At 37.0% G+C, this 27,162-nt stretch overlaps 1 protein-coding gene across 2 annotated transcripts in view; it reads right to left on the bottom strand.

Moving 5' to 3' along the window:
* Window positions 1–3,208: 3,208 nt before the first annotated feature.
* The window catches only part of EMB (embigin), a 44,581-nt gene continuing 20,627 nt past the window's right edge, over window positions 3,209–27,162 (bottom strand). For both annotated transcript variants that reach the window (XM_032415358.1, XM_032415357.1), the window contains 7 exons: window positions 22,517–22,700; window positions 22,196–22,284; window positions 14,235–14,362; window positions 11,758–12,037; window positions 10,946–10,979; window positions 6,925–6,979; window positions 3,209–6,308 (listed from right to left, as the gene is read on the bottom strand). In XM_032415358.1, coding sequence (XP_032271249.1) covers window positions 6,291–6,308; window positions 6,925–6,979; window positions 10,946–10,979; window positions 11,758–12,037; window positions 14,235–14,362; window positions 22,196–22,284; window positions 22,517–22,700 — 788 coding nt within the window. In that variant the 3' untranslated portion in view covers window positions 3,209–6,290. The remainder of the gene's footprint in view (window positions 6,309–6,924; window positions 6,980–10,945; window positions 10,980–11,757; window positions 12,038–14,234; window positions 14,363–22,195; window positions 22,285–22,516; window positions 22,701–27,162) is intronic.

Below are 27,162 nucleotides of genomic sequence, written 5' to 3' on the forward strand. Positions count from 1 at the left end.
ACATTTCAGTAGCATTAAGTATATTCACATTGATGTAAAACAGATCCCCAACTTTTCATCTTGCAGAATTGAAACTCTATACCCACTAAACACCTCCCCTCCACCCTTCCACTCCCACCCCTCACCTCCAGCCAGAGATAACTCCAGGCACACATTTTCACTGGGCTCTCTTGAGAAGGATGAATTGTTTTATAAAACTTGAATTTTTCTGTGAGTATAATCCAAGGAAAACATTTTTTCTATTATCTAGTGCCTTTAAATTTACTTTAAACCATTATTAAAAGTTTAAAAATCAAAATGTATTTTCTAATACTCACTTAAATCTTTAATTTGAGGACATTTTATTGAATTTAATTGCATGTTAGATACAGTCTTTGAGTTATAGGCAAAAAAAAAAAAAGTTTTTTTGAAACATTCCAATACAGGTATTTTCTGTGCTATTTACATAATACAGAAAGGCATTAAGGAGAATTTAGACATATATGCTAAAAAAAGAAAATATTAAAATTATTAGGAAATATATCATAATAAATCTATGGTCCTTGATTTTTTTTTAAAGTAAAATTTATGGTCAAGTTTTTATCTTAAGACATACAAAAGCAGTTAATATAATCATATTTTGTGATATTTTTGTAGTATTAAATAACAGTTATATATGTGGTAAGTCTAATATTTTCATTTATCAAATAAAACAGAAAAAATAAGAATTTGTGCTATTCTTGAAGTAAATTACAAATTAAATAGCAAAATCAATTTTATGAACAAAAGTTCTTAAAACAAATAGATAACACACCAAAATAATATATAGATTTTAACCAATACCCTAAACAAGTTGCCCTAGCATTTTCTCATTTGGAAAATGAGAGAGTAAGAAATATAGATGTTACAAGTTAATCATGTGACTATAAGTAATTTTGACAATGTTATTCATGATTGATCCTCACTGATTTTATAAGTAAATTTTATTGTAAAAGCATAATCAGGCATTCCTGATTCATTGAGAATCACATGGGTATTACTATGACACATTAATCATGAAGATAAGCAAATCCAAAGAATTGTCCAGTTCATTTCACAGGTTATCAAAAACACGACTTTCTTTTCCAACTTCTCTTACGACTGTGAATCATACTTTTGAATGATAATAAATTTTAATCGTATTACTTTTGGAAAGTAATAAATCTCTAAGCTTACTAAATTGTCTCATTCTAGACATTTCTCTATAGTGAGACTCACTGGGCATTTTCTAAAGATGGTTCTTTCCCTGACAGTGAATTTCTGTTTATCAGTCAAACTCGCTACAGATGTTATTGCTGTACCGAGACTAGAACATCCATAGAGTACTTAGCTCCTCCCTGCAGACTAAAAATGTGACCATACGGTCCGTTTTCTGTCTGTTGTCCTGGTGAAATGATATATAGCACCTTCTTTTGTTCTCAGTGTTTGGATGATAAAGTCAATAGTCACACTAGCTATTGAGAAATAAAATGGTGGCATGGGGGGGGCGGGGGAAACCGAAGGAAAGACTTTCCAAATGAACAAAAGTATCATGCTTGCCCAGCACCACCTCAGGGACACAAATATGCCATAGCATAGGTCGTACAAACCTTAAGGATAAGATTATGGATCTTATTTAACTGACCATCTAAAAGAGTAAAATTTTTTTAAAAAGATGCTTGATATAGATAATAGCCTCATTTTCTAAGACACAGGTAAGTAGAGGCTAAAGCTGTTCAACATCGTTGTTAAACCTAGACTCCTGAGAAGGACTCTTTGGATTTCAATCCCAGTTCCAAATACTTCCATCTCCCTAAGCTTTGGTTTTCTCTTCTCTAATACAGCAGATGATAATAGTTCCTCCACACTGAGAGCAGAGCCCAATGCATAAGATGTGGGGATTCAGTGAGGTAACACATGTCAAAGCATTTAGTACAGTGCCTGTCACATGCTAAGCACTTGACTGATGTCAGTTATTATTATTTAATAATATTATATATTCTTAATGAAGAACTCAATTTGGCATGTAACTGACCTTCTAGATTCAGTGCAAATACATTCCTAAATATCACAGAATTGAACATAGCAAGTTCCAGTTTTCTTTTTCTCTAGATAGGATATATTCACAGTTAATTAATGAGAATCAAAGTAGGTATCATGTAAATAATGTATAATTTGATTCCAAAATAATTGAGTCACTCATCTTTTTTTCATTCATCCAATAAATATTCAGAGCATGCTGTAAGTAGGTCACTGTGCCTTTTAATTAATACTGGAACACATACTTGAACTTACTCCCACCTGAAGATGAATGATGGTAATAGGGAGTAAGTCCCTAATTCATTGCAAAGCCTTTTTCAATGAGAAAAATTCATTTTCTATAAGGTAGTATAGTAGCTATTCAGTAAACCATTTTGTATAAATCTATTTAAATGCCTCAGAGATGAAGATCTAGGGAATAAGTGAGCAGAAGGGACATTTTTTTCTTTTGATGAATTTGATTAAAGACAAACTTTCAGTGAGCAAAACTAAACAATGAAACCTTTCTTTAAAAAACTTTGTTTCTTTTAAGATAAAGTTTTGAATTAGATTCTGAGATGCTCTAAGGTACTGTAAGGTATTGCCGCAGGGAAGAGGAGTAAGAAATTAGTGGAGGGAGCACAAATATTAATGCGCTTTATAGTACCATGTGAAGGGCTACAGTTGCTAAATATCTTTATATTTAAAGTCAATACCTTATCTTATTAAAATAAAGGATAAAAATGAGGTTAACATTTGAACTATCCATGAAAAATAGAGAACAATAGGAATTTAAATTAGTTGAAAGGGGCATACCCTGTATGACGGTTTAGGAATCAGAATTCTATTTGCTCACAAGATATTAACACATTATTAAAATCTGATGGGATGTTTTATCGTATTACTATGTAGTTTTCAAAGTAACAGAAGCAAACATTGACTCATCAAACCTTGTTTATCTCTGTTAAAATATTGTATTTTAATTCTTTAAAAAATTTTTTTAGAGATTTCTTGTTTGAGAGAGAGAGGGAGAGAGAGAGCACAGGGCAGGAGGGTCAGAGGGAGAGGGGACAAAGAGATTCCCAAGTAGACTCCACACTGAGAGCAGAGCCCAATGCAGGGCTTGATCTCACGACTGTGAGATCATGACCTGAGTCAAAACCAACAGGTGGTTGCTCAACCGACTGAGCCACTCAGGCACCCCTGTATTTTAATCCTGATGTCACAATTTAGATTGTTCTAAAAATAACTACAAATTAATGAAATTCGATTTTTACTTATATCTATTCAACACACATTTATGACATCTCTAATTTATCCTCTTTGTGGTAAGTACATGACACAGGAAGGAGACAAATGTATGTTTATAATACAGGGTAATAAACACAAAGAAATGTGGAGTTATTTGAGCAAATAACATGGTATACACTCCCACTGAGTATGAAAGATCCACCAGGAAATAACGTCAGATTAAAGTTTTGAACGCTAAACTCAAGTTAGTCAATGGAAGGAGCACAGGGGGATAGCATTCTGCACCAAATCTGTACATGTCAAGACTAAGTCAAGACACTGGAGAAAGATTAGCCATTTGGAAAACTGCAGTATTAAGAAATGGCAAAGGTAAGCCTGCAGAGGTTTGGCATGGAAGCTTCCATATTAAGTTAATATAGCAAGATTTGTATTTAAAAAGATGATCAGGCGGCTATACAAAAAACGGATTAATGGGAAGATGAGATGGAGGTAGGAAAATCAAGACTGTTGCTGTTGCAGTTGTGAGAATGGGGTGGGGAAGGCAATGGGTGGAATAATGAGCAGTGAGAAGGTCAAAGAAACACAGATTCATAACTAATGAGTCTTAGTTAATAGAGGAGAAGAAAATATCACAATGAGTTCTGGGTTTTGACCCAAGTAACCAGATGCTGAGGAAAAAGAGAAAGATACCATGGGAGAAGATTTACATTAAAGCATAAACTGACTATGAAAGTATCTGAGAATTTTAAAACATCATTAAATCTCCTTATTCTGCAAAGCCCTGTTAGCTGGAAAGATTAATAGAATTTCCCAGGGTGTCTAATATATAAATGTGGAGCAGTTTTCCTACTTCAGCTTTTCTGCTTACTTAGTATTTTCAGCCAATTTACAATTGGTTATTATGAGTTAATCCATTTATCTTCCACATGAGGTTAGTTAATGGAAGCATTCCATTTTTAATCTAAGAGTCTGAAGTAATTTTCCAGAAGTTCCTCCAGAGAGAATCTAAAAAGCCAAAACTCAATTTTAATTTTCTGAGTACTTTTTCTGCTTAAGGTTACTGAAATGAATTGCCTTTGCTAGGAAAAACAGCAAGCATTGACACTTAAAAATTCAATTTACTATACAAATATTTCAGATTATTTTACCATGGGGCAGTAATTTCTCTTGCTTGAAAAATATCTAGCCTAAACAGTGTGGCAAAATGGACAGATACATACTGCTTATGAACTACAAATTGTTTTTGGTTTTAAATATACCCAGTCATAACTATACCACTTTGAATTGGACTTAGTCAAATAACAGGTTTGACTAGTTTTTCACTGAATTCAAATTGTTTGTATTAATGAAGTGAACTGATTGGTTGTCTGCCATCATAGAGATACCATCCAAGAAATGTTATCAAATAATGAATTAAACCAAAACAATGCATGGCTTATGGCTCTGAGACTAAGAATAAAATGAAATCTGCCATTACTTAAGGGATATACTCTAGTTCAATAAAATGTGCAGGCACAGTTAACACGCTTTACACAAAATAGTGCTGCAACAAAATAATGGGCAGCTTCGAAGTCACCACTTTAGGTGTATTATTCCAATTAGTAATATTTTAACATTAGTTAAGATGCCATATAAATTATAATTTTCACTACCACAATTTTATCATTTTCTCAGCCAGTACATAATGTACATTTCTATAAGGTATTTTCTCCCCAAATCATTGAACTCCTCTTCTCCAAATATTAATCTTCTAGTCACCAAAAACTGTGGGTTCCTTGCCACCATGCCAGACTTCCCCTTTGGCTTCTGACTGTTCTGACCTCTGCTAGATGGGACCCACCAGCACTAAGGACACCCAGCAGGCTTCACATCATTGTCTTCAACCCAATCAAGTATACCGTAGTATGATTTTATAGTCCACTCAAAGCCACTGACAATGTTTCACGTCTATTCATATTTCATTTGGTTTGGTTACAGTGATTTTATAAAATATTTCAGTTATATATGCAATAGAAACTAAGCTAATTTTGAAGAAAAGTCTAAGGCATTTGCAACAGCATAGAAGAAGCCCTTTAGTACTTCTGGATTGATTTCAAACAACGGAATCATGACTATAAAGCACTAATAATGCATTTTTAGATATTTAGCCATCCACGGGTATCAAGACACCAGGTATCAAGTCAAAGATCCCAGGAAACCATGAACCACAGAAGCATCCCTGTAGCGGGGCTATATTATGACTATATGGACCTGGACCCAGAGCATCAACACCAGGTGCAACTTAAAAAATCCAAAACCCATGGCATTTAAAAAATGCTCTACATAAAGACTAAAAGTCACTTTTGCCTGGTGTGTATAAGCAATGGAAATGAGTAGAACAAAGGTTGGGAAACATGTTTTTGTGGTGATGGGAGATTTGGAGCAAGTATGTGGTTATATTTCCTTGCCTTAAACCAGTATTTGTGGAGGCAAAGTATGTTTTTCTTGTGGAGATTGAAATCATTAGCAAAGGCAGAAAGTATTCATTTCCTAGTGAAGATGTTTTTATCCAGTATGACAGAGGGTGAACATTACATGAAAATTATTACAAATATTTCTAGACATAGTAAGCATGACCGGAAAAAAAAAAACTTTTTAAGGCAAATAGCAAAAGTTTTCTCTTTAATGAATTCTTTGGTTATAAACAGGTCTTGAGTGACATTAGTTCTGTGTAGTATTAACTGGTTTTGCTGGTATCTCTTCTGTGCATCCCTTGATGACCAAGATGAAATTAATTATCCTGGGTGATAGCTCATAGGATATATTGAATATAATTTACCTTGCTTTAATGTAAAATAATTAGAGAAGGGAAATATATCTTTAGATCTGATATAGCATATATTATTACAAAGCTACTGCTGAGCATATTGCATAAACTTTACATCCTTTTAAAAATAAAAACTCAGATATTCTTAACAGGAAACAAACAAAGCTGAAGTACAAACTGTACATCTTCCCATGACTCTTGACATGATGTTTCGCATTCACTGGCTCACAGATTCCTGAGTTAAATAAAGCATAATGAAACATCATTAGTATGTCCTGATTATTCTATAACTTATTATCACTTTAGCAAAGCAGAAAGTGCTAGAAAGGAGTGATCCAAACCACTGCCAAAACTAACAGTATCTATTTTCTACATACTCAGGAAAAAAATGTTGATCAACTATGAAAATTTTGATTCTAATCAGTAAAGAAAATAAGTACTATGTATTTGTTCATAATGCCAAATATATGAGTATATGAGAATAAAAAAAGGAGAATGCAGAAAACCTAAGAGAGAAAAAAAAATAAGACCACATGAAAAGTAGTAAAAGGAACTAGCCCATGATGACAAATATATATACATATATATATGTATATATGGAGGGCATATATATATATATGTAGGGCAAAGGATTTATTTTTAGATTGGTTGCTACATGTGTTCTGATAGAAAAAAGATGTCACTTATTTTTGTATAACTATACATTTTCTCCTATAATATTCTAAACAACTATATTCAAACACATAGTGAATGATAAGGTCTCCTATGAAACTAAAAAGTGTAGCCGGAATAATAGTCTACGTACAGTGAATTTTACCTTTCATTTGGAATATCATTTGGAAGTAACTTACACTTTTTCTGTGCCTGGGGGCATTATTTTCTACGCCGTTGCTATCATCTGATTTCCTGTATGGAAAACAAAAAGAAAATCACTAGGTATTTACATTGCATTAAATCAAGTCAGTACATCATCTATATAGTGGCCATCAGGTTAAAATGTAAAAGGTCAATAGAGACAATTCATTTTTCCTAAAAATGTTTTACTCATAATGCTGATTTTGTTTTTCTACCGTTGCTTAGAGAAGAACTGTTGTCACAGATGACAGTGACCAGTCCTGTTTATTTTATGCAGAGGGAGAACTGCTTCTCCCCCAGCATGAGTGAGGACATGGGTATATGGCCATAACTTGTAAGCAGTCTTGAGGCCCTGCAAGATAACAGCCAATCAGAAGGTCAGCCAACATGTGAGATACAGGTGCTATAATTCAACATATTTATCACAATGAATTAGAGGCTAAACATGGTTGTCTACTCAATGTGCATCGGGGCAAGACGACAAATGTGGCCTTCAGATTCTTAAGACAAGAACGACCAAACTAGGTAACAAGAGTGCATAATGAATACCCTTCTAGCATTACAGGCAGGCCTGAGCTCATTAAGCTATCACCACCAGATAATAAATTCAACCACGTAATCCAAATTTGGGGGAGGGGCTGTCAGGCGAGATTATATGGCTTAAGTATATGAGTGGATCAGATAAATGAATGAGCTCCTCATTGAAATATCTGAAGTGACTAGCTTGTTTTGATGTTACACATTTAGTATGGTTTTAAGATTTATTTTCATCAAGGAACTCTATGACCCTTCCTGGCATCTAAACATATAAGCATTATATATAAATATATATATGTGTGTGTGTGTGTATATATAGAGAGAGAGAAAGTTTTCTTGACAGAATATATATGTGTGTGTGTGTGTGTGTGTGTGTGTGTGTGTATATTCTGTCAAGTAAAATTTATCTCCTAACTAAAAATTCTAGAGCCCCATGTTGGGCATAGGGATTACTTAAAAAAAAAGTGCATTGCTGGGGCGCCTGGGTGGCTCAGTCGGTTAAGCCGCTGCCTTCGGCTCAGGTCATGATCCCAGCGTCCTGGGATCGAGCCCCACGTCTGGCTCCCTGCTCAGGGGAGAGCCTGCTTCTCCCTCTCTCTCTGCCTGCCGCTCTGCCTACTTGTGCTCTCTGTCTGTCAAATAAATTAAAAAAAAAAAAAATCTTTAAAAAAAAAAAAAGTGCATTGCTAACTAAAAATTCTAAAAGAACATTAGTAAAAGGTTGCTGCAAATGATTCAAGTGCCCTTGATACTTGTATTAAATCTAAAGATATTGAAATAAGAAATAAACTAAAAAAATAAACACTGCCAGAGCTCTCTGTGGAACAGTACAGGGTAGAGAATATTATGTACACTATCCCAATTACCAATAAAAGAAAAGAAAGTAAATCATTTATACTGTAGATTGAATCAGTTTGACATTACTCCTAAGATATTCTAGAGAAACGTATTTTAAAAAGATTTTAAAATTAGGGTAAGCTACATAAATGAAAATTAAATTAAGAATTGGTAAGTCTACTCCATACTGTTCTGGTGCCACCCCTTCAGCGTGTGTCTTAAATGAACCAGAATCCACTGAGACAGGAGAAGCCCCCAAATGTGACTGCAAGAGACTGAATGACCAGAAACACTGGGGAAGCTGAGCTGGGACAACAGCATTTGGGCAAGGCTGTTAACTGTTTTGAATATCTGAATGACCGTCTTGTTTTCTGTACGACCCCAAGTATAAGAATGGGACACAGTACTTGGGAACCAGAAAGATAGAACATTCAATGCACTCTAAACAAGATGTCCAAGTTCACCAGAAAGAGGTGCAGTTTCCTTCCAACTATAAGAGTTGATGCCAACCAAGTTGGTGCCAACAACACTGGTTTTTTTTGTTTTTCCTATCTGAGGTTATGGAACTCCTGATATGATTATTTCGTGCCCTTACTTTAGAAGCTCATATCGTGTTGATTTATCTTACCTGCCATTTGTGAACTGAGTAAAAATAACTATTTGAATAATGTCTACAAATATCTAAATGACAGCTCTCCCACTCTTTAACCATGGCTAGAGACCTTACCTCCGAACTTGTGCTGGCCAATGAAGATAAACCTCAAGTGCCATTCTGTGTGGCTATATGTGCTCAGGCCTTCCATTTCCAACATTTCTTTCAGCGGCTTTAATCTCATCTCATTTTCCCGGTCCAGCCCTTGGCTGTGTTACTCAGACTTTAATCCCAGTCTCAGGCACCTCCATCACTGGACTCCATGCTCCGTCCTCTGGCTGAGAGGAACTAGTCCCTCCTGTCTTGACCAAACTAAATTATATCCCTGATACTTTTCTTCTCAGCCCTCCTCCTGTTCCACTCTGAACAAAGGGGCTGTAAGAGAACCTGGGCACAATATGTGTTCTTTCAAAAATAGTGACTAATAAAATTCTAGCCCAGTGATTTTCCATATAAGAGAGACTTAGAATCAGTGACAGACAGGGCGCATGGGTGGCTCAGTTGGTTAAGCGACTGCTTCGGCTCAGGTCATGATCCTGGAGTCCCAGGATCAAGGGCCACATCGGGCCCCCTGCTCAGCAGGGAGTCTACTTGTCCCTCTGACCCTCCCCCCTCTTGTGCTCTCTCTCTTTCATTCTCTCTCTCAAATAAATAAATAAAATCTTAAAAAAAAAAAAAGCATCAGTGATAGACATTTTAAAGAAATACAGATGCCCAGGCACCACTCCCAGAGGTTCTGATCCAGGAGATCCAGTAAAGTCTGAGCAACTATATTTTTAAGGAACATCCCAAGTGACCAAAAATATAGCCAGGGTTAAGAAATTCTGACTTACACAAATAATACTTCCTTATGGTTATTGAACACCCCTGTGCATCAAAGCCTATGCTAAGCATTTTTACATACAGAATATCATTTAATCCAAAAGCCTTATAAGCAAATACTGTAATTAAAGCCATTTTGTTGAGGACAAAACTGAAGCACAGAGAGGTAAAAAGTGAATGGTAGAGGGGGGGTCCTAACGTACGCAGGCAAACTCCACATGCCTCTCCACAACATGGATGTGTACAGAAAATAACACACATATAATATACTCTTGTGTTTTTGTCCAAACAGCAAACTTTTTTTTGATTTAAATTCAATTAACCAACATATAGTACATCACTAGTTTCAGATGTAGACTTCAGTAACTCATCAGTTGCATATAACACCAAGTGCTCATCACATCACATGCCTCCTTAATGCCCATCACCCAGTTACCCCATCCCTCCACTCACCTCCCCTCCAGCAACCCTCAGTTTGTTTCCTGTAGTTAAGAGTCTCTCATAGTTTGTCTCCCCCTCTGATGCCTTCCCATTCAGTTTTCTCTCCCTTCCCCTATGATCCTCTGCACTATTCCTTATATTCCACATATGAGTGAAACCATATGATAATTGTCTTTCTCTGACTGACTTATTTCGCTCAGCATAATATCCTCCAGTTCCATCCATGGTGATGTAAATGGTAAGGTGTTATCCTTTCTGATGGCTGAGTAATATTCCATTGAATATATATATATACCACATCTTCTTTTTTTTTTTTTTTTTTAAAGATTTTGTTTATTTATTTATTTGACAGAGAGAGAGAAACAGCATGAGAGGGGATAGGGTCAGAGGGAGAAGCAGGCTCCCCGCTGAGCCGGGAGCCCGATGTGGGACTCGATCCCAGGACTCCGGGATCATGACCTGAGCCGAAGGCAGTCGCTTAACCAACTGAGCCACCCAGGCGCCCTATACCACATCTTCTTTATCCATTCCTCTGTCAATGGGCATCTGGGCTCTTTCCATAGTTTGGCTGTTGTGGACATTGCTGCTATAAACATTCGGGTGCAGGTGCCCCTTCGGATCACTACCTCTGTATCTTTGGGGTAAATACCTACTCTAACTGCAAACTTTTATTCAATTTCATATTTATCTCTATTTTACTCAAGTGAAAATTAATCTGTAATACTTACAACTGCTCAACTTGTTCAAATTCTTTCCCATCATCTGTATAACAAAAGAGGAATTTATTAAGATTGGTTTATTATTCTTACAGAGCATGTATGTTGAATTCAACTTTCCCCATGTTAAGAATGCACTGTATGGTTTTCCCTCTTTGGAACGAGAGAGAGACATACGACGTGAAACGCCTGCACATCCATTACGTTCTCCTCTTTCCCTGCTCTCCAGACCTTACCTGCAATTTTCATCAAGCATAGTCTAGTGCCTGGGATTTTCAAAATCAGACTGACTGATTTGTAATTCTTTAAATTACTAAAAATTTAGTATAAAATCAGAAAAGAATACAGAATGTAAGATAAATTTTCTTGGGGAACCATTGGTTTCTCAACCTGCAATCTATCAAGCACATGCCACAAAAATGGAGAACTGACCAGACAATGTCTCTTTTATGAGAACTCCAGAATGTTTGATAAAATATTTTTTAAGTGAGTTATCTAAGAGAAAGACTGTTTGTCTTTGAGGTCTTTTACGTTAAGCTATCACAGAATCTTCTATTATTCTAGTACCAAAGCACATATCACCTCTTTGGTGTTGAGGTACCCGTAACACCAAAGCAAAAGGAGAAAAAGTATATTTTCATCCTAAAATTTTTTAGGAAGTTGAAACAGAAAGACCATCAATAAAAGCTCACATCACTGTCACCATTAATGTTAAATAAACACCCCTCCAAATAACAAAAGTTAGATATTTCCCCAAAACTCTAAAGCCATTATAATGTATTAAGTCATAACATAAGAACATTATCTAAAAAAAGAAGCCTTACCTGTGTGCATCTTTTTCTTTTGGGTGTACATTTCCCAAAACAGAATAATAGCCACTAAAATAATAACTTCAACAACTATTCCAAGAAATGGTTTGAGGGGTACCAAATAACTCAGCACAACGAGTTCAACGTGTATTTGGCTCTCGCCTAATTGGAACACTGCATGGCACCAGTAAGATCCCTTATCATCTTCTGAAAGTTGCATTATCTTGAGCCTTGTTTCATTAGCGTTTGTTCCATTGATCGCATACTTATCATTCACGTGAACATCAACAGGAACCTAATAGAAGGAACCATCAAAACCCATTCCTATCATATTGCATAAAAGACACATGTCCTAAATGATCGAGTTTTGAGCAAAAGCTATAAGGCATATTAAAGTTTATGAGAAGTTTACATAACAGAGTCCAAGAGCTTCATCTCCCAACGGTAGCAAAGGGAAGGGATATTTTAAGTGCTAAACACTCCGTGTTTGAAACTATGGTGTAGGTCATCATGGGTAAATATTAGAATTAAAGATACAGAAAAATTCCAGCCATCTGGGTTTCTCGATCTAATCCCCAACTAGCTGTTCAAAGTACTTCCCCCTTCACAAGAGCAGGCACACATCAACTCAACTCATGAATTAATGAAGCTATTAGATGTGATCATTCCTACAAAGGAAGATCACTGGCTCCTGACACTGGGAGTTCCTCAGACTGGAAATGAGGATGAAATCTCCAGGCCTTTGAAGCTGATGTAGCGGGAGTGGTAGAGATCCCGGGAGCCCAGCATATGTGATTGTCTGCGCACCTGTCTTCTCAGAGCTGAATGTCTTTCTTTCTCAGGCAAGCTGGCTTCTGAGAGTCCCTGGATTTTTCCCCAGCCTCTCAAGAGCCATACTAAGCTATTTTGGAGCTGATTTATTTAATCCATTTAAATTAAAACTTATTCTCAGGCCATCTGATGCCTTCACTGTGCTATCACTCAACTGCACTGCTCAGTGAATGCTCATCTGCATGCAAATATTCTTGGAGGTTATCTGATCAAGAACTGTGAATTTATTATTTGCTCCCTCCCCCCCAATTAAAGCGACCTGGCTCCCTGTGCATAGCACTGCCTGTACTGCTTGTTCAAATGTACCCTCCCTAACTCGGAGCTGATACATGTAAGTAATGCATGGTTAATGGGCACCCCAGGTGATGCAGAGGCAGGTGGTCGGTCTGCATTTTGAAAAAACACTTGACTTAAAGTTGTGACCTGTACCCACTTCCCTACACTTCCCTCACATCCTAATAGGACCCGTGCTTAGGGCCAAATTGAGAGAAAATTACTACAGCCAATGGAGAGAAGCACAGACTATATTCTAAGAGTTTAATGTAATTAGATTTCGGTTATTTTTTGCCTAGTATTACATATAAATAAATAAATTAGGCTATGTATGTCAAGTACTACAACAGATATTTATCTTTATAAATTTACATACATTTTTTTTAATAGTTACCTACTCAAAATGATTGCCTTTCCTAATCATCAACAAGAAAAGCAGCAGAAATATTAATGATTTGAGTCTACCCCTAAGTGACGCGGAGCTTTCTTTAAAAAGTCAAACCAATGTTATCACAGAATCAGTCACTGTCCCTTTTAAGTCCTTTCCTCTGGTTCCCTTCAACAGTCTATGGCAGTATCAATTTTGTCTAAGAAGGAACCTAGTATTTCATTGTAAGATCTACGCTGTCCCATACTGTCCGTCCCTCCTAGAATTACAGCTTGCCTTTGCAGGACTTTAATTTCAATGCTCATTAGTACCAGAGCAATAGACAGGTGTCTCCTGAAGGACGATGTCCTAAATTTCCCTGCTATTAGAGGCTATTTGGGAGGAAGAAAGAGAGTGAGAAATGATTTTCTGAATATGCATGTTTTTCTTATTATCAGCTCTGTGAATAGCCATTAATTCTTTAATAGGAACGTAAAGTATTTGGCTTCTCTTTGGATTCTGGAAGGCCAAAAGAGGCCAATGACACTGAAAGAACCCAAGAGCTAAGTTTAAGTTACCAAATTTTCATTCTTTTCTCAAATGGCACCACTGTATTGCATTCTCTCACAAATGTTTCCAGAGACTGAAGCTGGAAAAGAATACTACCTTTTTTTTCTAGATACTTTCATGGAATGATAAGAAAAAAGAATCTTTTTGTTAGGGTTATTTCTAAACTCATCAACTAAAAATGAATGATAACTTCCTTTCAAAGAATTTAAATAAGTTGCTAAATCTAAAAAACAAAGTACCAGTTAAAACAATAAGAGTCTCTTCAGATGTATAATGCAATATGCTAAAAACATGAAATGACAACTCCACGGTTCTTTCTTTATGAAGACATGTTAAATAATAAGATAAAGGAGTACAAATAGTCCTAGGAATTCTGAGTCTGTTAATAATATTATTTATGAAATAAAAGTTTTCATTTTGTTTTCTTCGAATCACAGAAATATGATCTTACCTGTACACTCCCGTTACTACCGTACCAGGTCCAGTTTAAAGGAGAACAGTGTTGACATTTACATATCAGGACAGTTGAATCCCCCACATAAGTGACCAATGGTTTGTTTTTTCCTTGAACTTCAGGGACTAAGAAAAATTTAGAGAAATATATGTTACTGAGGGAGTTTGAATAGGGAAATGTATGCAAGTTGAAGACAAATTCTCCTTTCATTTTCTCATCAATATGATTTCTTCACATAATTTTAGTTTCATATAACATGAAACCATTTTTTTAATTGGAGTATAGTTGATACACGGTATTATATTAGTTTCAGGTGTACAACATAGTGATCAGACAAATCTACATATTATGCTATGCTCACCACATGTGTACCTACCATCTATCACCATGAAACACTATTATAATAGCATAGACTATATCCCCTATGCTGTACCTTTCATCCCCCTGACTTATCCACTCCATACCTGGAATCCTATACCTCCCACTCCCCTTTACCCATTTTGTCATTTCCCCCACCACACCACACCCCTCTGGCAACTACCAGTTTGTCGTCTTTATGACTCTTTTTCTGCTGTTTTTGTTTATTTGTTTTGGATGATAAATTTCCTAAGAAAGTTTGAGGCAGGTGCCATTAGTAACAATAAAAATGACCACTGAATTTAGAAAAATTAAGTTTTAAGGATATGAATAAGTTGATAAAGAAAATCAAAACATAAAAACATAAGCAAAGCAATAAAAAGACCGCCAATAGCTCCATGGTGGAATCAGTTTCTTCTCATTGACCTCAAAGGATATATTAATGAATGTGCACTTAGACTGGAGGTGTAGACTGACCAACAAAGGTTACTTTTACTTTTTTTCTTTTACTCATTTTAGATTTTTGGTTTTATGTTTTTTTCCTTTTTTTATTTGGCAACAGAGAGAAAGCATAAAATTATATCTAAATTTTTAATGCTATATTGACAAATTTTATAAATATTGCTTGATATTCACTTGTTAACCTATTTTTATATTTTGTTTTGGGGAGGGCCAGGGTAGAAATAGAAAGATCAGTTTTAAGTACTAAAGTTAGCTTTCTAGATTAAATACATTCTCTAAGTGCTCTTGGCTTTGTACTACCCAAAGATAACTGGGCATTTGCTGGATGAATCATAAAGATGAGGAAGGGGGAAGTAATTGGTAATGACTAGAAAAGAAATTCTGACTTGTATAACTACCAACGAAGTGGTACAAATAGGGTTGGAGAATAGGATTTCTTTATGGGTTCTGTCCTCAGGTGATTAAGATTACAATGATGGGTGTGGAAGTCTTCTTTTTTCCTTATTGTTTAAAATGTGCCTAAAGAGGGGCCTTCGTCTGCTAAGCGTCTGCCTTCAGGTCAGGTCATGATCTCAGGGTCCTGGGATGGAGCCCCACGTCGGGCTCCCTGCTCAGCGGGGAGCCTGCTCCTCCCTCTCCCTCTGCCCCTCCTCACCCCCCACTTGTGCACGCGCTCACTCTCTCTCTCTCAAATAAATAAATAAAATACTTTAAAAATAAATAAATAAGATGTGCCTAAATACAATTGCACGTATCACCCTCTCCTTCATCAAGGCTGCTGACCAGCTGAGTGTTGAATGAGGCAGTGCTAATAAAAAAGAGATGCAAATAAGAGGAAGGTATGTCACACCCATGACAGCAAAAATGCTTCGAGTAACTCATACGAAAGATAATAGAGCAATCTATAAATCAGTTGTTCTCACACTTTTCATAACCAAGGAAACATGTTTTGATGAAACTGAATGGTCTACAATTTTACATTAACCAAAGCTGTGAACTGCCTATCAGAATTTATACTCACCCACTGATACTTTATGAAAACCTAGTCAGGCACCACTAGGGCACTCCTGAGAGAGGAGACAGGGAGTACGAGTGATTACCTGGATTTAAGACATCCCAGCCAGAAGATATTCTGAGCACTCCTTTTGACTGAGGCCACTAGGGTCCCGCACTCCCAATCGGGTCACCCTCAGGCTGAGGGATATTTAGTTAATATGTGGTGAATATGTGTCCATTTCAAAGGTCAGGTCATTAAGTGTTTGAAGGAAGTCAGCACAATGTGACAATGATGTGACAAAGAACTGATTTGGGTCCAGGAAATACATACACTCAAATTACAGTTTCGGTGTTACTAACGTTGAGTTCTTCGGTAGGTCATAACCCATCCTACTGTGTTGTTGTAAAGGATTAAGTATGAGATCATAATACATAAAGTGTTTGGTGCAAAGTAAACACCACAAAATTGTGATCATGTACTGGTACTGCTTTTCTTAACTGACCTCCCTTACAATTTGTAATACCCATGGCCTTATTACGCAGTGGTCATGAGCCAGCTTACTAGGATAGATCATCATCATGTGCAAGAACGATTTCCAGGTCAGCCAGTCATGTGGAAGAGAGAAGAAATAAGACTTAGAATAAAAAAAGAGAACTGGAAATTCATCTGAATACATCTCAGAACTGTAGGAACACGTAAAAACACCCCAAAACATAGGAAAGGCTCCAAACTGAATGCTTTATAGACCCCCCCAGCCCAAGTGAGAAAGGAGATTAAAAGAGTAAAATGATGAAAAACTCAAGGGTATGAATCACAGGAGACAAGGCCCAAAAGAATGAAGAAACAGGAGCTTTGAGATCCTTTAATAACATCTATTTTAAACAACTTAGTGAGGCTGTAAAACAAATTCTGCTTGAAACACGCATTCAAGTACTTGGAGAAAGCAGCTGAATAAGATTTTTGTGTAAGGATTACAATTTCAGGATAAATTAAAACAATTTAAATCAGGGCGCCTCAATCCTGCTCCTTACCATAACAAGAAATTAAATTGGTTAAAAGTTAAAAAGAAACTTTTGTTTCCAGACCTATGTAGTATACAGAGCAGAAAAAACACATGGAATAATAACCTCACATATTACATAGAATCTAAGAATAAAAAGAAAAGGGCCCGTTCACCACATACTGGTTTTAACAAGAAAAAGCAGAATAAAGCAACTGGTACTTTGACATAACCTGTGAGTGAAATTTTTAAATAAGAGAATAATTGCTATCCACATGCATTTTTTTAATAAAAGTAAAGATGGTGTCTCTCATGTAAGTGTTCTCCCTATTAAGTCAAACTACTTTTGTTTTGTTCAGTTTCCTCAGTCTGTGGCTACCCCCCTTTGGGCTCATCTGGGGACCCAGACAGCAGTCTGCTGCAGGAAAATAACCAATAGAGGAAAATTGAAAGCAACTCTAGGATCCAAGAGAATAGGCTGACCATCTGTCCTGATATTAACGTAACTATATTTTAAGTTCTTGGGAAACAAGACAATAAATTTCAGCATCAAAATGTTACAGGCCTAAATTACACTGAACCACAGAATATTTCATTCTGTTTTTTTTTTTTTTTTGAAGATTTTTTTTTTTCATTTATTTATTTATTTGACAGAGAGAGAGCTCAAGCAGGGGGGGAGCGGCAGGCAGAGGGAGAAGCAGGCTTCCCACTGAGCAGGGAGCCCGATGCAGGGCTCGATCCCAGAATGCTGGGATCATGACCTGAGCCGAAGGCAGCCGCATAACCGACTGAGCCTCCCAGTACCCCCACCACCCATTCTGTTTTTTTTCTCATGGTAGATCTAGTTTCCTCACTAGACACTAGAGGTTGTGTCAATAAAAGGCTGAGCAGTGGCCTGTGGACTGAAGTCCCCAGTGACCTCACTAGACATTCCCTCCTCTCATTCAGCCCTCCAGTTTTCCAGTCCTAGAAAGGAGGATTATCATGGATTAGTCATGGTCCAGGGCACTGATTGGGCCCTGTTTTCTAGGGATAGAAATCTGGAGGTATAAATAACTCAGCCTCATGCTCAGCATATTTTTCCTGGCTCAGGAGGGTGTTATCCTCCTGTCCAGAGGAGTAAAGACCTAACTGACCTTGGGCTGTGAAGGAATACAAGCCTCTGCTTTGGCTTGAGGTTAGTACGACCTCATTGAGGAAAAAGAAGCCTTCCATGTGGCAAAGCCTTCCAAGAATTTCAGCAAGGTTTGTGGCCAAGGCTGGCCAATAACAAAACGTTACTTTGCCTTAGTGTCCCTTTTCTGGTGTGAGTTTCCTTACTTGAGATTTTGCTGGGAAAAAGAATGACTGGACCAAGTGAGAAGGAAGTTATTTGAGGGCCTTCTGACAAAACACGATCGATCTATCAGTTCAAGACCACGACCTAGTCATACTTCATTCCAATATTCCCAACACCTGGTGTGGCTTTATTATTAAATGAAGTATGAGAACACAGAAGCTGCTGGAAAGGTCAACCCTACTTTAGGGGAGGCCTCAACTAAAGACCTGCAGATAAGCACAGATTCAAGCTTGGCTAAAATAAGGATTCTTTTCTGAAGCCACTAAGTTCCTTCCAAACCTCAGATAAGCAAAACCACACTTCTGAAGCTCCATGTGAAAAGGTGGACATTAACCACTGCTCTGCTATGCTTTATATGACTGATAACAGCAGTGTGGATCTAAATTACAAAAGGCACCATGGTCAGGAAACACCAGTTTGTTGGAACTTCTCCAGAGGCCCCAGTTGGTTCTGGGCTGCTACTTATGTTTGGAAATATTTATGCAAAGAAGCACAGTGATACAGTATTCTAATATGTTCTGTTGACCTTTTGAAACTTTGGATAAGGCAGAACCGGTCAGAGTCTTGGATTGGAAGACTCCCAAGTTTGAAGATGCTGAAATTGCTGATTCAAACTAGTGTCTAAGAAGATGGGGCCTAGGATCTACCTGATGACAGTCAAAGCCCTATGGACTTGTAAAGTTAGAGATTTATATCATGAACTAGGAAGAAAATCAGCCTGGGTCATTTTTGGCCCAAGAACATTTAGGTATTACCAAATTAGGGAAAAGATTTTTCCACATAGTCAAAGACAGCTAAGTAGACTTCAGCACTGGGGTTTGAAGCTGAAGTTCCAACTGATTCTTCCATAGTACTATTCCATATTTTGACTCCTTGGATACTTACTAGTGAAGACAGATGGCTAGGTCAAGAGAGGCTTCACAGCACTTGGCACCATCAAAATCTCACCAAGACTCCTCAAAAGTTCTATGTGCCATTACTTACCCTTCATCAACTAAATTTCTGCATCTTTTCTATTAAGAGATTTTAATTTTTTCTTTTTTTTTTTAAGATTTTATTTATTCATCTGACAGAGAGAGAGAGCACAGGTAGGGGGAGTGGGAGAGGGAGAAGCAGGCTCCCCGCCGAGCAGGGAGCCAGATGCGGGATTCGATCCCAGGACCTGGGATCATGACCTGAGCCGAAGGCAGACACTTAACCGACTGAGCCACCCAGGTGCCCCTCTAATGAGAGATTTTAACACTGATGCATATTATAGAAGTTTTCAGCAACTACATCAGAATAGTTGACCTGCTACTGAGAAACACGGTAGCCCACCTCTCATCTTTCTTGAATGAAAAGTAATCATGACATGTTAGCACTTGCAAGCTTCCAGTGTGACTTTTGCTCTCTCTCCTGTACTAGCATCAACAGCCAAACACACAAAGTCAGCAGGTTTTTTTGCATTGTACTCATCAGTGATTTGAGGCCCTTTTGTAATCTTGGTAGTAATAAATCAACCAGCTCCCATAAAGGCAGAAGCAGGGGCTTTGCTGATGAATTGTTCTAAGGACTCAGGCTCATGCACTAGTTGACTCATTTGGTCAATGGCAGAATGGGGTTTTTTGGCTGAATTTAAAATAGAGGATAAAAAAGGCTTTTCAACCACACTCAACTTAGGATTGCTAGGGAAAAATAAGCCTTCTTCTTAGGAAAACCCATAAGCAAGTCATGTGGAGACATAATATAATAGGATATTTATAAAAATAGATGCCATCCTATAAGCCTTACGGATCTAATTAAATAATAACTATAAAAGAATTGTTCTGCAGATGCCTTTTAATTGTAATCAAATGAAATTATTTCTCCAAGCAATATTCAATTTAGACGAGTTACAGGAAAATATTATTTTACCAAAGAAGATCTGGAAAGGGCCAACTTACTAATTTTATAAATATCTTCGAGACATAGTATATACTTAAAAGTTATATTAATGTTAAGTGGGCATTAAAAACTAATAAACTGAACTAAACTACTTTAAAAAACTAAAAAAGAAAAAAAAAAAACAACACAGTAAATATTCAGTGGCTCTTTGCATTTCTCAAGCACTTGATTTCAAACCTAAGCCTTGTGTTGGTGCTCCTGACACCAGCCAGATGATTCAGGCTGGTCATCTCAAAATAGATTTGGAATTAAGAGGCTTTCTCCAAGACCACATGCATTGAATGTATTGGTATATTGAAAAATAAAATGCTTCTGTTAATCTTTCACATTTGAGGCAGGACAGATCATTGCCAAATAATAATTTAAGTAATTTATTATAAGAGAGCTAATAGGAAAAAGCATAATATAGTCAATATTTAAACTTTGAACAGGTGTAACTAGTACATATTTCTAGAAAACAGTCCTATCTAGATGGGGAAAAAAGCAATTTTTAAAATTGAATCTCCTGGAATCACTTTAAGCCTCAAGATTTGATGAGTATTCCCTCAAAATCTATAGGCCTTCTTTACATATTTAAAGGAAATTCAATAAAATGTTTACTAGAGGACTGTGTGTGTGTGTACATGTGTTTAATATCCTCTTAGCTCATTAGGAAGGAAAGAAAGAAGGGAGGAGGAGGATGGGGAGGGAGGGAAGGAAAGAAAAAGACAAGGGAAAGAAGGGAATAAGAGAAGGAAATGTATGGTGCATCTATCCTTCACTAAATTAAATTAAGCAAACAGGAACGGAGGTTAAGAGAGAATGTACATGATCAGAATAATCAAAGGATGGGAATAGTTTCTGCCTTTGCAGAGACCAAATTGCATAAAAACAAGGATTTATTATATTTACCAAGTAAGAACATTTACAAAACCACATGAAGGAAATGAGTCTGTGAGAACAGAGGGAATATAGGGAGGGATGTAGGGATATAGGTGCGAACCACCTTAAATCATGATAATGTTGAAGCAGGCCATTCTGCTATTGATGCGGCCTTGGAGACAGTATCCATATTTTGTCAGGGCAGCTAGCCAGACCTCACAACTTTCAGGAAAAGTGGAGAACAATTTCTCATGTACCTTGGGAAATTAATGTGAAGCAAAACCCAGAACAGTTAATATGGCAACAGACCACATGTCCCAGATACCAGCACGGACACTGTGGTTCCCTAATCTATCACAGAATAGGGGTTTTTCATGAAGATAAGTGTCCAGCTCAGTGACTAGTCTGTCTTACGAGATTAAGACCTTTATAGTTTTGGTTTAATGATAGTAAGAGTAAAATATTCTGATTTTACTTTTTCTTGTTCCAGAGGGAAGAGCTATGGATTTTATACATCACTGTATAAAGGAGGGCCGATTATTTGAGGAGACCAAAAACTCACAACCCTTTGTGTATCTCCATATTATTTTTAAATTTTATGGATCCCTAAACCCCCCAAGTCCCAGACCCACTGGTACAGAACACCAAAGCATATTCTCACACATGCCTAAAGGGACAGTACATAAAAGCTCTGAGTTTAGTCGGCTAAACAAATGAATAAGCAAATAAATTCAAGAGACTGTTACAAATAACCTGGCAGCCCCATCTTTCACACTAAAATCTGGATTTAAGCTAGGGGAGGGACAGGAGTGGGAATGGGTTGGGAAATGCAAATGCTACCACTGGGAAGACTGGGAAGTTCCATTTTTAAGGTCACCACTTTAAGATTCAGTGGAAAGTATATGATTTTCTTTCAGCTCATTATGTTTAGTATTGTAATGGTAATTCAAAAATTTGGGGATTCAGAATTCTAAAAATATGATGCTGAAGTTATTACTCTATAAATTATTAGTACTAACCTCTGAAATTAAATGTGCCCCTTTGTTCCTTTTCCTCTTCAAAGAAACAAGAATAGTTTCCCATTTGATTGCTATTAATGATGGTAAACCTAAAGAGAATTTATTAATATAGGTTTAGTTCTCAAAACACTTCTTGATAAAAATGGAAAAGACTTAGCATTTAATCAAAATTCTAAAATAGAAACAATTCTGTAAATATGCAAATTAGAATATTAGCATAACCTTCAAGAGACAGCAAAGGAAAGAATGCCCAGTCATCAAAAATGTTTAAAAGTTGATGAATTTCATCGAGCCATGCAGGTGAAAATTTTACGTACTCACATGTACTGGGTATACAGCATGTTTCCTGTGGCATTGATGCAATAATCCGTAAGTTGTTCATCACCTTTTTTCCAAGTCACATTTACTGAATTCACATCCCCAGATGTCGTGAATTTGCATGTGAGTTCTATTCTAGAAGGTCGTTCTAAAGTGATATTTTTTTCCACTCGCACACTGGAATGTGCTATTAGCCACAAAAGAAAACAAGACAAAACGAAAAAGATGTTGTAAAAGTTACATTTAGGGGAGATCCAATATATAGAAAGCAGGTTTAAGTCATCAATAACAATGCTCTATCAACAATTTCTTAATGTAACATTCCTTTGAAGAATTATTCCTCTGTCGACATAGATTTGGTTCCCTTTATTATTCTCTTTCATAGTCACAGCGGAAGAAAGTGTTTGTTACATTACCAGAATAGCAAAAGCCTAAGGCTATAATCTTAATCTCCTTAAAATTTCCAGCTGACAAGGATATAGGGGAAAGAGCACTGTATAAAGGAGGGCCCTATGCTCTGACCGTACAGAAACACTCCAACTGTAAAAGCAAACAAAACCTAAGGGAGAGAATGGAGTAACTGCTTTGATTCCTTTAAGGAATCGTGTTATTCAGTTATTACAAGAACGTTTTGTGTAGAATGTGGGTTTGTGTGATATACTAATTCTGTCATTCCTAGTCCTTAAAAACTTGTAGGGATTGGACAAAGATACAGATGAACGGCAGAATTCAAACACTCATCCTGTACTTCTGAATTTTCATCGAATTTGAAATTCTGGTACAAAACCACGAGGTGATATATCTCTCTATAAGTATATAGATAACTATATCCCACTTATGGCAGATACATTAGAGCCAACTTTTTTTTTTTTTTTTGAGCAGTAGTAAATAAAGGAAAAATACCAAACAGGTACACTGCTCTTCCTATACTAAATGTGCAATTGGTAACCAGATAATAGAGGAGGAAAACTTTCTTTTTATACAGTTCCAGCCAATAAGTGAAGAAACTCTAGAAATCTGACACAATGAGCTGTAACTCCTGGTGAATCATGGATCTCGGCATTCTACATCATCTGCTGCAACCCTCTCAGACATGGAACTGTGTGTCTCCTAAGGAGGAACACCCCACTACCTAGGCAGTCGTTTTGTCCCCCCCCCAAAAAAAAAGAAAAGAAAAAAAGTAAAGGGGGAGGGGGTACCGAAACTAAGTCTCTAGATCCAACTACCAGTTTACAGGAAATACAGAGGATGGAAAAACATGTTAAATGGCACCCCGTGAAAGTGATCGACCGAATCTAGAGTGTAAGAAAACTCATCAAGATGAACGATCTGGTGTTTTCAACAGATAAATTAGAAAAAGGAAAGAAATAAACCTAAAAATGAAAAGATACTTTAGAAACACGCCTTTAAAAAAAACAAAGTAAAACTAAACTATAATATTTAGGGATGTACACCTGTGTGATAGAACAATTTTAAAAAGCAAGGATGTGACCCCCTAAAAACCAGAACAGTGGTGGTTACTGTTAAAGGAAATAAAAGGGTTGTGTTTGGGAGAGGGCACTGCATTATGTAAACACATTTCTCAATATCCTGCTCAAAAGCGTGGCATCAGTAAAAGCAGAATGCAGAGCCAAAATGTAGAAAGAAAAAAAAAAAACAGAACCTAAATAGCATAACATCACTTTTAATTACATTTTAAAACTTTATAAAAATGCTTCCTTAAGCAATGACCAGGTGCAAAATTTGCAAACAGTGAAGTACAGCTAGTGTGAAGTGCTTTGTGAGCACATGCCCGAAATACCTAGTTGCATAATTACAGAAGTGCTGAGTTGAATTTTATGCACAAAAAGAAAGGTAAAAAACAAAACAAAACAAAAAAAACCCTAGGTAAAGACAGATCTTAACAAGATTCAATTATACAGAGAAAAAACTGAAGTGGTCAAACTGAAGGAATTTGCATATTTTTGTGCATTTGCTGAGCATCTACTGCATACCAGAAATTACATTAGGTACTAGTAACAGGAGAAAATGTTTTAAGATATATCATATTTGGTCCTAAGCTTCTGTTTTCTGTAAATTTTCCTCCTTCAGCTTTAGCTCTGGGGTACCCTGAAAACCTAGGCCTGTCTTTCTGTCAAGGAAATTTACTTCCTTAGTCAATTTCATGAAGGAGTTCTCCATACAGTCTCTGTCTTCACCCCAATATAGCATATTCTGTTATCTTACCGTATTACAGAAAGTGCTTTAACATAGGTTAAAAATGGCCTTAACTGTCTAACCTGACTACCTCTTTTCCTTCCTTGTGGGAGACAGACCATCTACCAAAGTCTGTAGACTTTGGTAATGTAACAAACACTTTCTTCCACTGTGACTATGAAAGAGAATAATAAAGGGAACCAAATCTATGTTGACAGAGGAATAATTCTTCAAAGGAATGTTACATTAAGAAATTGTTGATAGAGCATTATTGTGACTTAAACCTGCTTTCTATATATTGGATTTCCCCTAAATGTGAAAATTCTTTCATATCTTGCAAAACTGTGCTCAGTTGTTGCTTCAGGGACAAAGCCTTTGCAGATTTCTTGAGTTGTTTCCCCAGGTCTGAGCTGAGTGTCACTCATTACTGCTGGCCTCTGCCCACCCTGGGTTTATATTGGCAAAGCCACCTTGCTCAGAATTGAGGAGACCCAGGCCTTGCTGTAGGCCATGGAGTTGCCAGAGGTTCTGATCACCCAGAGAAAGCTATTGTGACCCTTGCATTATTTCTTGGGCACCCTGTGGGGGTTGAATACAGACCATCTTTCTTGTTGGAGGGCTGGCAAGAAGACAAGACCGCATTATCACTCCTAGCAGGAGGCATTACAGAGGTATTTACATTCCAGAAGGGGACTCCAGGGCACCACACTCTTTTCAATGATGTGGCTCACTGGAGCCTCTTAAAATATCGGGAAGTTAAAATATGAACGATCACCTCCATGTCATAAGGGAACAGCCCCGTGTCAGGTTCCTTGCCTGAGGTGACTCACAGGGCAACACCACGTATCTTTATGTTGGACACCTCAGCTTCCTCCTTTGTAAAATGGCACAAGACATATTTCATGAGACTACAGAAAGGATTAAATGAGCTATCATAAGGAAAATTTTAGTGATATATTAATTGCTGAATAATTTCCCACTTAATTTCCTCTCAATATTGATCTCACTGGGGAATATAACGAAAGCTATCAGGTATTGCCTGAAGTTCCGTATTGCTCATATCATTTAATCTTTTTTTTTTTTTTTTTTAAAGATTTTATTTATTTATTTGACAGAGAGAGACATAGCGAGAGAGGGAACACAAGCAGCGGGAGTGGGAGAGGGAGAAGCAGGCTCCCCGCAGAGCAGGGAGCCCGATGTGGGACTCGATCCCAGGACCCCAGGATCATGACCTGAGCCGAAGGCAGACGCTTAACCAACTGAGCCACCCAGGCACCCTCATATCATTTAATCTTTACAGCAATTCTATAAGCACAATTTTTATCATTCCTACTTCACAGAGGAGGAAGCTGAGGCAAAGAAAGGTTAACTATCTTTCCCTAGATCATATATCATGATAATGACCGATATGAATACAAATTTGGGTGTGGCTGAGTCCAGATTCTCATAACCAACTATGTGTACCAACTCCCAAAGATATGAAATTCTCATGACAATGAAATTAACCTCCTCATCACTTTCAAACTATTGAACTGAGGTTTTATTTTTTTTTTAAGATTTTATTTATTTAAGAGAGCATGCGAGCACGTGCACAAGCAGGGGAAGGGGCGGAGAGAGAGGGACAAACAGACTCTGGACTGAGCACGGAGCCTGATGCGGGGCTTGATCTCATGACCCTGAGATCATGACCTGAGCCGAAATCAAGAGTTGGATACCTAACCGACTGAGCAACCCAGGCGCCCCTAAACTGAGATTTTAAATGAAAGAAAATATTAAGAGAAGATGAAATAAATTTATAATACAGCAACGTGATGGTAGACAAATGGTATGATCAACATATTTTAAACATTCACACTTTGAACTAAATGATTCTATTAAAACTGCACTGTAGCCTCTCTCTAAGTCAGGCCAGGTTCCAAGCTCTAATCATTACCTCCCTGTTTCTTGTAATACTTCGCAGATGCTTCTGCAGCTTGCTTTCCTATCAGAAAATCAAAAATATGTGAAAAGTTTTACCTCTAACTTTAAAATATTTTGTAATTAGCCAACAAACTAATATGTCCATTGAACTCAACGGACAATGTTTCAACTTCCCCCAAACCATAACTGCAATGCATTTCTATGCAATGCATTTCTATGCAATGCATTTCTATGCAATGCATAGAGTATTGCAAAAACATCCATGATATCTACATTTCTAAGACTATACCTATTTGCTCAGTTTCTGAACTATATTTTTAAGACTGTTCTTAAAGTCATACAGTAATTTACACCTGTCTCTTATTTTCATAATTAAAATTTTTAAAGTATATGGACATTTAAGCAATTTGAAATCTTCAAAGAAATGATAACAGTTAGACCTTAATGGGCCCATTTAGGAATCATATCACTTGAAATAAAAGTCTATTTTGTTCCTTTATAAAAAAGAAAAAAGTGGAAAAAGCAAATTAAAA

The sequence above is a fragment of the Phoca vitulina genome, unplaced genomic scaffold, assembly GCF_004348235.1.
Source record: "Phoca vitulina isolate PV1807 unplaced genomic scaffold, GSC_HSeal_1.0 scaffold17, whole genome shotgun sequence".
In the NCBI taxonomy this organism is placed as follows: domain Eukaryota; kingdom Metazoa; phylum Chordata; class Mammalia; order Carnivora; family Phocidae; genus Phoca; species Phoca vitulina.